The following is a 16,074-nucleotide window of genomic DNA, read 5'->3' on the forward strand; positions in this document are numbered from 1 at the left end:
CCTATTCTGGCCTTTTTTGATGCTACTACCAGGCAGACCATTATTCAGGCCCTGATTTTGTCAAGGCTCGATTACACCTGCTCGCTGTATTTAGGAATAAATAAATCTGAAATACAGAGGCTACAGAGAGTCCAGAATGCGGCCGTCAGATCTCTCCTGGGCTTACGTAGAACCTGCTCAGTGACCAGTGCTATTCATCGCCTTCATTGGCTGCCGGTAGCCAGGCGCATTGAGTTTAAGGCACTCTGTTTTGCCTTTAAAATTCTGAAGCTGGCATCTCCCTACATTTTGTCCGATCTCCTTCTACCTTATATCCCCAGACGACCACTTCTTTCTATGGGACAATGTTTAGTAGTGGTTCCCCGGGTAAGGAAAGCCCGCGCTGGCGGGCGTTCCTTCCGGCATAGAGCGGCCCTGCTGTGGAACTCTCTGCCGGTTCACATTCGGGAGCTTACTAACTATCTCCATTTCAGGAAAGCAATCAAGACATTCCAGTTTCCGTCCTCATAGGCCTTGATCGTTTCTGTGTATTGCTCTGTTGTTGCTTAGCGCCAGGACGCCTCTTAGCTGAGGCAGCTATTGCGCTCTATAAAATTGTTTAACATAACATAACATAACATAAATGAAAAAACAATAAGTACAATTAATGGAGAAACCTTATTGGGCGATGACAGCCAGCATCTTTATACTGGGATGGCACTTTTTTCCTTAAGTTCTTTCCCAGTGGATTTTTATGCCCATCATAGTCTCTCTTTCTCTCTCTCTCAGCATAAGATCCTTTGCCATGTTGTACCTTTACCACGCATTTCTTACCACACTTTTTTTTAGAATGCATATGCTTTTACAAGGTAGGTCTTTACCACCCATTTAAGGTAAGTTCAGAGGTGTGGGGGGTCTCCCCCCAAAAATACATTGTTTATATATATATATATATACATATAAAAAAAATGTGCGGTAAAGGCATGCATTAATCCGTCATACAATCGATGTTTAGTAGCCTAGTAGTAATGTGCTATTGATGTATGTGCTATTTCTATAGCACAAACTTAGCCAAAAGGCAGTAGAATGCTGTATAGGATCAAAGATAAACCTGAAATTAACATGTGACAGAAGGTATTACCAATTTTTATTGTTTACTTATCTTAAGATTTCTTCTGAAAGGCAGAAATTTAAATATGGATGGATCCATGGAGGGGATAAAGAATAAAAAAAACTTTTTTGCATCCAAAAGTAACCTGTATTGATACATATTCTTTGTTCTGCTTTCAGTATGTGATGAGTCATAAGCAGATTATGAAACTGCTTTTAACGAATATTAGAACATTGGAACGTTGGAAGCTCCATTGAAAACAATGGAGTGCTTCGGGCTTATAATGGCTGGTATAAGCCCGGAGCTCCAACATTCCAATGTTTCTTTGTTCACAGCTCTGGCTGTGAACAAAGGCTTCAGGGAGCCTGAGAGGATTTCAAACCCCTCGCGCTCCCTGAAGGCTTTGTTTAATTTGCCTTATAGCCCTTCGTAGCAGGGCTATACCGGCTATTAAAGTCCCGCTGCTTTGTTAAAGGCCCTCGCAGACGATGCAGCAGGCCTTTAATAGCCGGTATAGCCCGCTACGGCGGGCTATAAGGCTATAATATAAAGACAATAGCTTTCTGAAAGACATATGAGAATACTTGTAGATTCTATGTTCCTTTAAACAGATCATATGCACATACGTTGATTACAGGGCATATAAATGAATTAATGCTAGTATAAAGAATTTAGAGCCAGATGTACTAACCTCTTTTGTGGCCACAAACACCATGGATTGAAAATAGGAGTATTTGCCCCCGAAGAGTAGACCTTTGAGATGTATAAATCCCATTTTCGGAGTCAGTAAACCTTTACCGACTCCTTAAATAGGATTCCAAATGGTTACAAAATCACAATTTGAAAAGGGAATGTTATGTGCATCCCTTCCAACCTGTGATTCAGTAACATATGTATTAATGGTTTGCAACCTGAATTCAAGTTGCAAAATATTGAAAAGTTAGAGACTTCCCAGTAGGGGTGGTACCCTATTTGTAAAAGGAAAGGGATCACCTTTTGCCCACTTCCCATTTGTGAATTGGGGTAAAAGTTTCAGGTGGAGGTACTCATCCAGGGGAGCACTGACAACTCTCAATGAAACTTAAAAACAAAACAAAAGCAGCCTATTTCCTTTGATGAAACAGTCATAGCATGGCAGTCAGCAGGCCTTTTCAGGACACCCTCCCTGTTACTGTGATCAATCAGACAGATTAGCAATTTGAAATATATCTAATGACTATCAATCAGGTAGGTTGAATTAACTCAATCCAAACACTTATTTAACACACCACAATGTGTGTATGTTTGTCGGTTTGCAAAATAAATTACTGGTCACAAAAAGACTGGTCACAAATTGTAACCGCTTTTGGCATCCAAAGCTGAAGTACATTTGGCCCTCAGTGTTGTGTACACAACTGCATTTCAGGATTGTGTGTTCACTCAAGTCACATTTTCATTATGTTTCAGGTTTACCTGCAATAGTCGTGGCCATTGTAGTGGCCATAAGTAGAGAAAACTACGGACTTGCATCTTACGGCAAATATCCAAATGGAGCAACTGATCAATTGTGAGTACAATCCCGATCAACAGATTCATAGACTGTAATATTTTTTAATATGTGTTCATTCTTACAGTTAACATGAGACCTGCCAAACCCATAAGAGTGTGATAGCATTGAATGTAAGATACAGTCAAAAAGCTAATGTAAACGGTAATTAAAATTCTGTCCTCATGGGACAAATTATAAAGCATTCGACAGATGCATCCCAGAGAGTGTGGATTCCAAGAAAATGTCACCTTTCTAATTCAGGTCAAGGCTAATCAATTTAAAGATAGTATAGCAACACAAGATACATTGTGCAGTTCTAAAATAGATGTATCGCCTTCCAGACGCCAATAATGGAGATGAGAGGCTTGTAAAAGTGTAGTCCTGTGTGGGTAAGGGAATAGATACACTAGGGTCTAGGAGTGTTGGATATCAGGATGGTCCCTACAGGATATCAGAGAAGGAGAAGAGCTTAGTGGGCAGGAAACGGAGAAACAGATGGACGGTCACCCAGGCCCTTGTCAGCAGCAGACTGGATTATGGCAACGCCCTCTACGCAGGAACCACGGCCAAACTCCAGAAAAGACTCCAACGCATACAGAACGCCTCCTGCCGCCTCATCCTCGACATACCCCGCCACACCCACATCACTGTCCACCCGAAAGACCTACACTGGCTCTCAGTCAACAAGAGGATCACATTCAAGCTCCTCACCCACGCTCACAAAGCACTCCACAACGCCGGACCAGCATACCTCAACAAACGTCTCACCTTCTAAACCCCGAACCGCCAGCTTCGCTCCGCCGACCTCGCCCTCGCCACCGTCCCACGCATCCACAGAACCTCCTCAGGCGGCAGATCCTTCACCTACCTCACTGCCACGACATGGAACACCCTCCCCACACAGCAGCGACAGACCCAGGACCTGCTGACCTTCAGGAAACTTCGCAAGACCTGGCTGTTCGAACAGTAACTGCACCCCCCCAGCACCTTGAGACCCTCACGGGTGATTAGTGCGCTCTACAAAAGATTAATTGATTGATTGATTCTGCAGATTTTACCTTTCACCCTCTCAGCTGCAGCAGTCCCTTTTTAGAACCTTTACTGTTCTATTATGCAAGCTGTGGAATGTTTGAGTAAATTGATGAATAAAAGGAAGGGCTATGCCATTTTATTTCCTCAGGTGTTTAAAGCTATTCGGATAATAGATCACTCTATAGCACAGAGGCATAGTGAAACCTAAAGCCCCCCCCTGCAAAGTACAAGAAGGGCCCCCTCCCCCAGACCCAGTCAGGAGCTCTCAGTCAAGGGGCTCGCCACCCGCACACAGTCCCGAAAGGGGCACCCTATAGCCAGGGGACGTGACCGAAGGGTCAGCAGGGATAATGTTGCGCCACTGCCAGAGGTTTTCAGCATTCACGAACTGTCAGTTTATAAGTCAGGTTTAGGTCAGTCAAGCATTTATAAGGCTTTTATAAATATACTTAATAATCAAAAAGGGAATGAATCACATTTCTTGGGAATGCCAGGGTCTATAAGTGTTTTACAAAGGCCCTCATACACACTAAGTCGTGAGTAGCCATGTATCTTGGTTCTCCGCTGAGAGGTTAGGTGATTGGTTTTATCATTGGGTCCTTTTCCGCCTCAGTTTCCCTTTCTCCAGGCAGTCAACCTTCCTCCACCTGGAGAGAGCCCATCTGGTTCTGTGACAGTCTTGATTTCATATGTTTTAGCAGAAAAAAGTGAAGTTAAAAATTCCTCCTTTCCAGTAAACTATGTCTTATTAGTCAGGAAGGGGTATGATTAAAAGCAGTGTGGGGTGCTCTGGTGGATGTGTAAGTGGACCACCGCACCTAAATAATCATTGCATCGGTGGTCAACATGTTTCAGTCCATGGGTTTCGCTAAGGATCGCTGGACTTTCATCAGGACCGTAGTGATAGCGATATGGAATTAGATCACTCCAACAATAGGATAAGTTATTGTCACTTACCTATCTTCATCTTTGTGTCATTTTTTAATGAGGGTATAGGTTATAGTTCTACATATAACTTAGGATAAAGAAAAAAGGGGAAAAGAAAAATAGGCAAATTGTTGATACACATAGATTTCACATAATGTTACCCTATTAGGTTTTGTGATCTATACTTAGATAATGTTTTTTTGGTATACAAAACGCGGTTTGTTTACAGTGCTTGAAGGCACCCTGTTTGGGTGTATCTAGAATTTGTCAATCATTGATCTATTTTGCGATGGCATTAAGCTGTTTATGGGAGTAAAAGATTATAGTGTGGACGTTGTGGTGTATTTCATTTGTGCTCGACTGGTGTAAAGTACTAGTCTCAAAAGCGTTTTGTTGTACACTGTGTTGCTGCTAGTGACAGTAAGGAATGCAATAGTGATCACCAAACGTTACTCCCAAGCCTCACGCTTTTTTTTAGGTGTTTACAGAGGGAATGCATTCTTAGATTTACCTCATAGAGATACATGCGTTTTGAGACAATAGCTAGTATGCTTGTGCCATGTTAAATGCTACTTTAGAAATATTTCCTAGGGATACATACGCATTCTGACAAAAATCTGTGTGTTCATGCCATGTAAAACTACTAAAGTGGTGATAGTAAAAAAGCATGCGGTCGTCGATAAGATGGTCATAGCTTATTCAGAGCTTTATTTGAGCTCCTACGGTTGCTGCGGGAGCTCTGCGGTAAAGAAAGAGAGGTGACTGTTTTGGCGAGCGGGACACATTACCTTCACTTGTTGCTGCCATGTGCTGATCGTTTACCTTAAAGGTGCTATTTGGCCTCAAGCAGCCGGAACTGGCCAACTGGCAGGCAACAGGATTGACAACGTGGGGAGATTTATTCGTAGACTCTGCTTTATCTGGCTTTGACACCTTGAGGGATGACTACGGGGTGGCTCCCGGAACATTTCTTCTATATGCGACACTGACGCAACAGGCAACACATACTTGGGGGACATAGGCTCGGCACCACTGACCTCCGAGGCTCTACAGACACTGCTGACCCACGGATCAGGTAGGAAGGCCATCACAGCTACCTATACCTCACTTAGAATGGACATGACCCCCTCTTTATCCCCACTGCGCGAATACTGGTCATCAGCGCTCTCCACTGACATCACAGACAAGCAGTGGCAACAATGCATCAGAAGCCCCAAGACAATATCAAAGAATGCCCGTTTGAAGTTCACGCAATTCAATTATTTGCACCACACATATCTATCCCCGCACAGACTGGTGATCATGTACCCGACATCTATCGATATTTGCCCCAGGTGGCACAACACATCTCTGATTTTCTGCATATGGTCTGGACATGCTCCCATATTGCAATATACTGGGGGAGTATCTCCGACATACTAACAGCGGCAACGGGAGCATATCTCCAATCCAGCGGACGCACTATTTACTAGGCATCACCAAGAGAAATGCGCAATGGAAGAACCTCAATAAATTTATCCATTTGGCATTGGTACTGGCCAAACGCTCTATAGCCATGGCCTGGAAGTCCCCGACTGGCCCTTCCATTAGACATTGGCTGATGGCCCTTCTGCACTTACTAGTGGCTGAACATGACACATCGTCAACGCAACTCCCTCGCCCATCGGCCAGAATCCAACCCATGCACTGGCAATATTATGTGACTGGTATAGAAACAAGACTTAGAGACACGAACAATCATGGGGGATAAGCCATGAGCACGGCTGAGCCCCTGCCAAAAGTAATTGACACCTCGAGCACCCACATCCGGGAATGCTCATAACAGGGAAACGGGGACATACGCACATATTCGCGGACACGACACCTCGGGACGTGGGCCTCACGTCTCCGACTTAACGGATCGCACCCACATACAATGCAGCACTTGGGCAACATTTTCTCCTTATCACTTTTCTCCCATAACCGTATCCAATACAACAGGGCCTCGCCAGTCAGCACCCTGCACGATTAGCATATTATGCAGATATATACATACGACATATATAGCATAGGCACACTAGCACAGTGGTATCAAGTTTGACAGTTTTCTATGTTTTTTATCTTTTCTTTTTCTCTATTGCATTGAGCTCCAATATAGCTAAGTACAGTATTATTTGTTGCTAATCATTGAAGTGACTTATGCTTCCAATGTTTGGCAGGCAAACTGAATGCAGTACTTTGACTCCCCCCCCCCCACCTAGAGGGCACAACCATGCAAATGAAGATGTATTATATTCTGTACTTCATGATGAGGTATATAACGCTGTACGCTGTGCTGAATTTAAAACAAATAAAGATTATTAAAAAAAGAAAAAGAACGTGCTATTTAGACGTCTTTCCGGAAGCTTCTTACCGTGACCCGGAATTTGACATCAGTGGTCCCGGAGGTGGTTCATTTGTATAGGTGGGGTTGAGCATTGAAAGAGAAGAAAGGCAACTCTGGCTCTAAATGGGAGAAGACAGACTATACGTTTTTAGGCAGGCAAGAGAAGGTTATTTAAACATGTTTCTCGTGTATGGCCTTGAATGCCCAAAATTAATAATACTTTTACGAAAAATCGTGATAACTAAATGGAGAGCACGATCAGATTTTATCTACAATTGGATGGTGACAATAGCGAGCGGAGTGTTTAATTATTACGCTTATTGTAATAGTTGTCTCTATGTATAAATGTATATCTTAAGCTTGTCAATGCTTTCATTTCAATACTCATTTTTAATTTTCTGGTGCAATCTTGTTTCTTATTGAGCCCATTTCGCTGATGGTGGTTTGTGTCTACATCTTGTTCTTTGTGCTTGTTGGATATTAGTTAGTGTCTGTATTATGTAATGAGCTTTAGGTCGGAGTTATTGATGTCCATTGTTCAAGGTAATTGAGTATTTTCAATGTTTATGTGACAGCCAAGGAATGTTATCATTTAGTCCTTTTAATTATGTATGTAGATGGTACACCCATTGTTGTTCTTTTTCGAAGAGGATGTTCTCAGCGTTGGGGTCTTGTTTATTTTCCAGAATTTCAATGACGACCCATTCTACATTCTTCATACTATGGTTCATATTTAGAAAGTGGTTGCTCATGCGTGTGGTAGATATTTTAAATTTTATGTTACTGCGATGCTCGCAGATTCGTTGTTTTACTTTTCGGCATGTCATGCCAATGTATTTTAATTGGCATAGGCATGTGATCATATATATTACATGAGTAGTATTGCAATTTGTGTGTCGTCTAGCATTACATAGTAGATGGTAAATGTGTCACAATTCACCAACGATGACCTTGAAAACATGGCTACTTAAGCTTTAGCGATTAGCCATTTTAGCAGGGACCTAACTAAAAACAACACCCGTGGTAAATTAAGATAACTAAAAGTTTCACTTATGATGGGCTCCTCGCAGATGTACAAACACCTTGGGAAGAGCAAGAATGGTTGAGAACTTTTGTGGACTTTCGCAATCTTTTTAGGAATCCAGGAGGAAACATAGCATTTAAAAGGTTCTGCATTTGAAACAGTGCTAAACTTGATGATTTCCATATTTTCAAAATATGTACTACACCCTTTCGATTCTTGAAAGTTGTGCATTTGAAAAATACAGTGATGCTACAAAAATAGAAAATCTAACAACATATCAAGCCTACGTCCCAATTACAGTGGCAGGGATACCACGTTGCCTGATCACAAATGGCCTAATGTTTCCATGTGTGATTCTATGTTCAGGAACACTGGGCCCATTCTAGTGGGTAGAAATGAAACCTGTAGGTAGAGTTGCATGAAAGTATGGGTCAGCCTCTGTGAGCAAAGGCACAGCTCCAACCTAATTATGTCCCCCCCATTAAGAAACCGCCCCAGAGCCTGCCTTGTTCCCTGACAAACTCCCATCCTCTACCCCACTTCAGAATAGTATCCACATGTATTTTCTGATATAGTAAAAGCATGTTGGCATGGTATTTTCCATTCCAAGCTAATTAATCTATAATAGTTGGATTTAGGTGTAGGGATGTATTAAATTCAGCTACCTGATATCCCAACACCTAAAGCCAGCCAATTCATAATCAACCTCCAATGCAAAGAGTATTTTTTTTAAGTTTAATAAGCTTTATTGAGGGTAGAACATATTGGAAAATTGCGAAACATCAAAGTGCACATAACAATGAGATATGACCGAAAATTAATTCCATTGAGTTAAGAGGAAAAATAGTTCAAATATACAATGCAGTAAATACATGTATAAAAAGTAAAACATATCTCCAAGAAAAAGCAGAGAAACAAAATTTGAGATCATAAAGCTAATAGCATTTTTTGTATTTTACATTTCCAGGTAAAGGGGGGGAAGGAAGACAACCTAAAACTCGTGTTTTGGGTACAATAGCAAAGATATGGTAAGATAGTTAAAAAGGAGACATAGAATAAGGCGCCCAGAGAGGTGAAAGGAACGAAATGAAAGAAATAAAATAGGGACTCAAGGAGGTTTAGAAACTTCTACATTTCTAATGTTAAAGGTAATCTGGTTTGATAGGTAGGAGGTCAAAGAAGCCATAACAAGTCTCTCTTAATGTCAACTCACAACGTGGGGCAATGAGCAGTATCCAATCTTTGATTATGGCAAATCAGGTTCCACCAAGCAAGAAAAGAAGTATTATTAGCATTCTTTCAATTGGAAGTAATAACTTGAAAGGCCACCGCCAGGAGAAGATCTACCAACATTCCGTTAATCTTGTGACCATATATCCAAACATCCACTGAGAAAAATATGAACAATGCTGTAAGGAGTAGTAATAGAAATAAGTTGAGATAATTTGTGCCATACCTGCTTCCAGAAGGAGGAAACTTTTGGACAAAGAAAAAACATATGGAGAAAGTCTCTGTAGGAAGTGTTAAGATTCCAGCAGTTGTTATTAGCCAAGAGTTACATTTTGAATGGAGAGCAAGGGATTAAAAACAACCTATTAGAAAATAAAAACGTAGTCTTTGTGGTACTAGCAGAGCGAGAAATATGGTGTATTTTCTACCAAACCTTATTCTATAAGGTAATGGAGAAAGAGGACTGTAAATCCTGTTCCCAGGACTCTTCAATTTTAGTTTTAACCCTATCCGAGCCCGATGTAGAACTCTGTTTATATAGGAAAGAAGCTTGACTTCAGTGGAAAATTCCTGGGGAGTAGTGAGTATGTTAGGTGATTGAGAAGGAGTAGAGGAGGGGTCAATTACATTTTGTCTAAGAATATCTAAAAGGTTTGAATATGTAGTCTAATATGAAGATGTAATATGAAAGTGAGTGTGTAATTCCTCAAAAGAAGGGAATTAGATATCATGGATCATCTAGGATATCAATATGAGACCAGTAGATAACCAGGGAGACCATTTAAGTGCTATGGTGATACTAGGATTCTGCCAAATAGGAGTTAATAACACCAGCTGAGAAGGGTTGTAAATCTGGGAAATAAGCATTTTGAGAATATTACTAGTATGATTTAATAAAGGAGAAGACATTGACCTAGGTTCTGGGTGATGAGAGAGAATTGAAGAAATTAAAAAGGAGAAAGGTGAAATGAATGAAAGCTCAAGGGAACGCCAGAGCGGGTAAGAAGTGGAAGATGGTGTACCTAACCAGGACCAAATCTATTTGAGGGTGAAGGCAAAGTGATATTGAATAAAGTTCACCCCACCAATTGAGTTAGGGTTTTTGAGCTTGGATAGGGAAATCCAAGCTGCACACTTGTTCCATAAAAATGTGGATAAGAGATCGTCAATGGATATAAAGAAGGTAACAGGTAATCGGTGGGGAAGCATCTGTAAATAGAAATTGATAATAGGCAAGAACATAATTTTAATTGTAGAGTAGAAATCTTCTGTTTTAGGGTCTCTGTATTACCTTTTATAGTATCTTTGATAGAGGGGGGGGAGTATAAGATCCCCAAACATTTGATTTCAGGGGAATTTCACAGAAAACCAGTGTCCTTAAACATATCCTTCTGTCAAAATGTTTTAAATTGCATTACTTTAGATCTGCCAATATTAAGTCGATAACCGGAAACCCCAGAGTAGCAAGATAAGAGCTGAAGAAACTCTGGGTCTGTGGCATGGGGACTGGAAATATAAATTAAGATATTGTCTATGTAGGCGGTAAATTTGATATTGAATTGACCACAAGTGTAACCGGTAAAGGTCTGGGATCTTCGTATGGTTTCTAGAAATGGCTCCAAAGCAAGGATAACAAGCATTTACAATGCAATGGTCTCGGCATTGTTAAAGTTAGAGCTATTGGCATTGCTCATGAGATTATTTTTGTTTATGTTTTTAAAACATTTAAAGAAACGGCATTGTTATTTACAATGTCAATAGCTTAATCACTCTCAAATGCGAGACCTATTGCATTTGCACCCACACACAGAGCCACACACACAAAGCCACCCACACACAAATAGAGCCACCCACAGAGCCACTCACATAGAGCAACCCACACACAAATAGAGCCACCCACAAAGCCACCTACACACACACACACGCAGTAGCCCACTGACCTATTTACATTATGTGCACTTTGTGATCTGTATGGTACATGTTCTTTGCTGCAGGCACATTAACCCTATGTGCTACCTTTCCAGGAGGCAAAACTTCCACTAGACAAATCTCCGATCTCTCTCTAGGAAGAACATTAAACACCAGAGTCATCATGACATTTTTATTGTTGCCGAAAATTGCAGGAGGCCAGGAAGGAGGCAGCAAGCGCTTTTAAAACCTTAATTTACTTGCAAACATAATGTCTCCACCCAAAGTCAGCGCCCGGTCACACCGGTTGCACTGCCCTAGAGCTGGCCCTTCTCAAGGGTCCTGTGACCTCAGTGACAGAGTCACTGTTGTTCTTGGCTGTGCTGCTTCATACGCCTGCTAGCAAGACTGGAGGTGAACTTCAGTATGGATTGTGGTGGACAAACCTTGAAGGAGTGAAAAAACACGCCCCTGAATCGGAAAAAGACAGGGCTTGTTTTGAGAGACAAAGCTCTTCTCCAATGGCTGACCAGCATTTAAGAGGCCAGCCAAAGGAGAAGAGGGGAGAAGAGGGGCGGGTTCAAGCCCCTCTTCTGAAAACATTAAATCTCTGAGCGAGACTGCGCAAGCGCAGCCTTCGCTGCCGAGACTTAAAAAGGAAAAGACGACCCACTCCAGGCCACCATTCGCGAGAGTGGGTTCAAGTGGGGAGGATGGCTGCCGGACCACGATGGAGAGAATTGGTTCAAGTTGGCTGGGGAAAGTGGAAGGACCTGAGTGTGTAAGGAGGGAAACGACCCATCTACGCTGGGTGAATGAGGACAGCCAGTTCAAAGAGGTGGGGGTGGCAGTGCTAAATGTTCACCAGTACCTGGAGAACGCCAGAGTAGCTAACAGGGCTGAAGAATGGAAAAAGGGTGCCTAGGGACAAGATGACTGAGCTAAATGGCCATTACTGCACTTGGTAAAAATATGCCCCCTAACCTTAATTAAAACAAAGGACTCCGTCGTGGGTCCGTTTCTGTGGTACTATGTACGGCATGTAGTACCGGTTAGTGATTTTGAAAAGCTCTTCTGTTTTATAAACTCCAAGTAATGCGGGGCACGTTAAATATGCAAAATAAACACGATAGTCCTCTAGACTAGTGTGCAAAAGCGCAATGCTATGTGTGAGAAATGCTTGCATCATGGCAACCGTGCATACATTTTACTACGCACTTTCAATGTGGAAGAAATGGCTTTCTGATATTTGAATAAATTAAACATTTTCTGTAAAAATATAACCCTCAAAATCCTTCAAAAACCATGCACAATCATAGAGTGGCATCATACTGGACTCTGTGAAACAAAAGCATGCAAAACATGCGTCATGCTACCACCCGTGCAAAAAAAAAAAATAATATTCAGAATTGTCGATATTGTTTGCCTTGGCGCAGATGTGTTTATTCATATTGCCAGCTTCAGATATTTAGAATGCGGATGCCACCAGTTACACTTTCCCAAAGAAAAATTAGCGTCGGCAACACTAAAATAAACATCCCTGTTCATCCCGTTTTTGGCTGTAGGTAATTAAGTGCCAGCGCCACTTACAAAAACAAAGAAAATATCACAACGTCGCGTTCATTGGCAATAACCACTGATGCTACTATACAGGTCGACTAGGATTTCGGTGCCCTGAAAGAACAAAAAACTGCATTTTTAATAGTACAAAACCCCGCCAGTGTCACTGCATGTTTAATGAGGTCTACGAACAAAGAACAGCAGAGCAGCGTCGGCGGCAGATTTGAGCATTGCCTTCCACTACCAGAACATTCCCCCAAAAAAAGAGAGAGAAAAAAAACAGCACTGCACGCGCTGCCCTGGTGGATAGAGCGGAGGGGCTTCGACAAGGAGGCAGCCACGCCCTCTATGCTCAAACCTATTGCAGTAACCCAAAAAATGCATGCATTCAATGATACTTGGGAATTCATAAATGAACACTTAGGAGATATTTGCTTTAAGATGTGTATAAACGCACTGAAGCATCATGTGCCGTTGCTCGGATGGGAGAGCACATCACAAGCAATACAGTGAAATGCAAACAGACACGACCAGCATCTACCATGCTCGATGTGCTTCGCAATTAGAAGTGTGTACAATGAAGCACCTGTATGCGAAAGAAGGCAGCTAGGAGCATTTATTTTCAAGCTCGACGCATTGCTCTCTCGTCTGTTTGACCTTAGAATACCGAGCAAGAGGGAACTACACACAGCATTTAGGAAACCCGGATGTTGGATACAAAGAGAGGAGGCCTGGGAGGGTGCGTGCGAGGATGTGTGGGTGGGAGGGAAGGGGAAGCCTGAGCGGGGATTGGTGGAGGGGGCTGTTAGTCAGCGCTCTTGTTGGGGCTGGTTCCCAGGGGCTGGGCTTTTAGGAGGGAGCGAAAAATGAAAAGTGGGGGCGGAGAGAGAAATATTGTAGCCGCGCGTCTTACTCGTCGTCCTCACCAGAGCAACAAAACCTCGCAGGGGCCATGTGAAATGCAAGCAGGAACAACATTGTTATCTTAACGCTTGTACTCACCGGACTTGAAACGCTGATCCAGCAGCAAGGAAGAGGCGACCCCACGTCCACTCCGACCGCGCACAAAATGGACGAATCTTCCGATGCTAAAAAAAAAAACACGCCCACCACGTGTAAAAGGGGCTGAAATGGGCGGGGCTTCAAAAAAGCGAAAGAATCAAAAAAACAAGGCCCCGAATCGGAAAAAGACAGGGCTTGTTTGGAGAGACAAAGCTCTTCTCCAATGGCTGACCAGCATTTAAGAGGCCAGCCAATGGAGAAGAGGGAAAAAAGGGGCGGGTTAAAGCCCCACTCCTGAAACGTTAAATCTCGCGAGCGAGACTGCGCAAGCGCAGCCTTCGCTAGCCGAGACCTAGAAAGGAAAAGCTGATAAGGGGCAACCCTGTCAGGATTGTCTAGTAAGAGGTAAGTATTGAGACTGAAGACCATTAGTGGATATAGAGGTGGAAGGAGAGGTGTAAAGGATTTTGACATACTAAAGAAATCTGGGTCCAAAACTTTGCCATTTAGGGGCTCTGAACATGAATTCCCTGTTTACACGGTCGAAAGCCTTCTCGGCATCCAAGGTGACCGCTGCCAATGGAGTTTTACAAGACCTTGAATCCTCCTATTCCCCTACACATACCAGCAGATGGCGTTTTAATAACTGGTTGTTACAGAATAAGCAGCTTGTCACGGACTTTGAGCGATTCCTTACTGAATGATTTCACATTAACATTACTCCCAATGTCATGTTCCACCATGTTTGGGATTTCAAAGCCTCTGCAGGAGTATACATTATTAATTATGTTTCCCAGGAGAAAAAGGCTGCTGCGAAGAAATCTTCTAATCTGTTACAACACATTAAGAAATTAGAACATGCTTATTACTTCACGGGGGAGCGAACCACAAACTGCTGCCATCACCACAACCAGGGACTCGGAGTCCCAGCCTCCCTTGCGTCTGGAGGCACCGGTTAGGGAGGAGAGAGGGGTCATGACCTCCACAGTGCTTGAAAGTGTGCCGCTGCCTCCCGCAGCGCGAGATATGTACGCATGACTTTGTACGGGCCCTGGGCTGACCCATCTGAGCCTGGAGGAGGCTGAGCTGGGCCATGTCTCTACTTCCTTGTATTCAAAGGTACTGTTATTACATGTAATCTGTATGGTGAGACTGCAGCATCCAGTTGTATTTTAAGTCTGAATTGGTAACATTGAAACGCTGGATTAGATTTGGATTACTGATTTTTTTTTTTTTTTTACTTGGGCCAATATGGTAAAACACAAGGCCACGGAAGGGTGAGCAAGGGCAACTAAAACTCCACTCTGTCCCCTGCCAGAGTCTCACACTCTGACCCTTCGCCCCTCACTGAAAATCATCATAGAGTGCCAGCATGTTCGTAAAATCAAGATCAAGGGAACAGAGATGTGAAAATCTTATAGAAACACAGCTTCCTTTATATCTTATTTCCTCCATGTTATCTCTTCTTCAGTCCCTCCAATTGCTAACCCTACCCTTGATTTACACCTTGATGTTCTTCCCTGTACCAGTTTGACTCCTTGTGCGAGTTGCAGGAGGAGTTTATGACCAATGATATAACACCAAATAAACGGCTATATAACGAGCCAGTGGGAGGGTGGCGTACTGACACAAATGAGACTTTTCTTGTCTTGTCTAATCAGTGGGGCAGACCATCGGGAGGCCCTACCATATGTTTTAGAACCTCTCTACATTGTGTCATATGACAAGTCTCTTTTGAGTCCCTGATATTTTGGCTATTCAACTAAGTAGCACTAAAAAGCCTAACATCAGACTTATTAACATCTATGCAAGAGGGATCAGAAGCAGGGCCCATGCTACCAGAAATTCAAGCATTGGAGGGTTTACTTGACCAACTTTCTAGCAATCAATATTTCATAATAGCGGGTGATCTTAATTCTACCTTTGAACCGCTTGACATCCATGGGGCACAAGTGACCAACCATGAAGATATGATTTGGTCTATTCCACCGTTGACCATCTCCCCCATCAGCAGGTGAACCCAGGCTGCAAAGCAGATCCAGGCATTAATATGCGAGTCTGGGCTTAGGGCTATGAATAGTCATCCCAAATCCGGTCAGCTAGGGGCCCACACATTAAATAAACCATTTCACACCAGCAGGATGGATTATATACTGATTTACTTAAGGTTATGGGCCAAGGTTAATGACATGTGTGTGTTACAAAGGAGTGAAAGTGATCATAACCCTTTATTACTGTCTCTGATGGACTTTTATTCTAATATTCCCTCTGATTCCGTTCCTTCTCTGTGTATTAGGGATGTCAGACCAACACTAGATAAACTCCACTTAAAATGGAATCAATTATGTAATCAACCTGATATCATTTCTGTTGTGACAGCTGATATCAGGGAAAAAATGAATATGATT

The 16,074-nt window shown here is 42.6% G+C and overlaps 1 protein-coding gene across 3 annotated transcripts in view; it reads left to right on the top strand.

The window, feature by feature from the left end:
* ADGRG2 (adhesion G protein-coupled receptor G2) overlaps positions 1–16,074 on the top strand; it is a 900,557-nt gene that overhangs the window by 818,155 nt on the left and 66,328 nt on the right. For all 3 annotated transcript variants that reach the window (XM_085622206.1, XM_085622207.1, XM_085622208.1), the window contains one exon: positions 2,537–2,636. In XM_085622206.1, the coding sequence (XP_085478332.1) occupies positions 2,537–2,636 (100 nt within the window). The remainder of the gene's footprint in view (positions 1–2,536; positions 2,637–16,074) is intronic.

This window comes from Triturus cristatus, chromosome 8 (genome assembly GCF_964204655.1).
Source record: "Triturus cristatus chromosome 8, aTriCri1.1, whole genome shotgun sequence".
In the NCBI taxonomy this organism is placed as follows: Eukaryota; Metazoa; Chordata; class Amphibia; order Caudata; family Salamandridae; genus Triturus; species Triturus cristatus.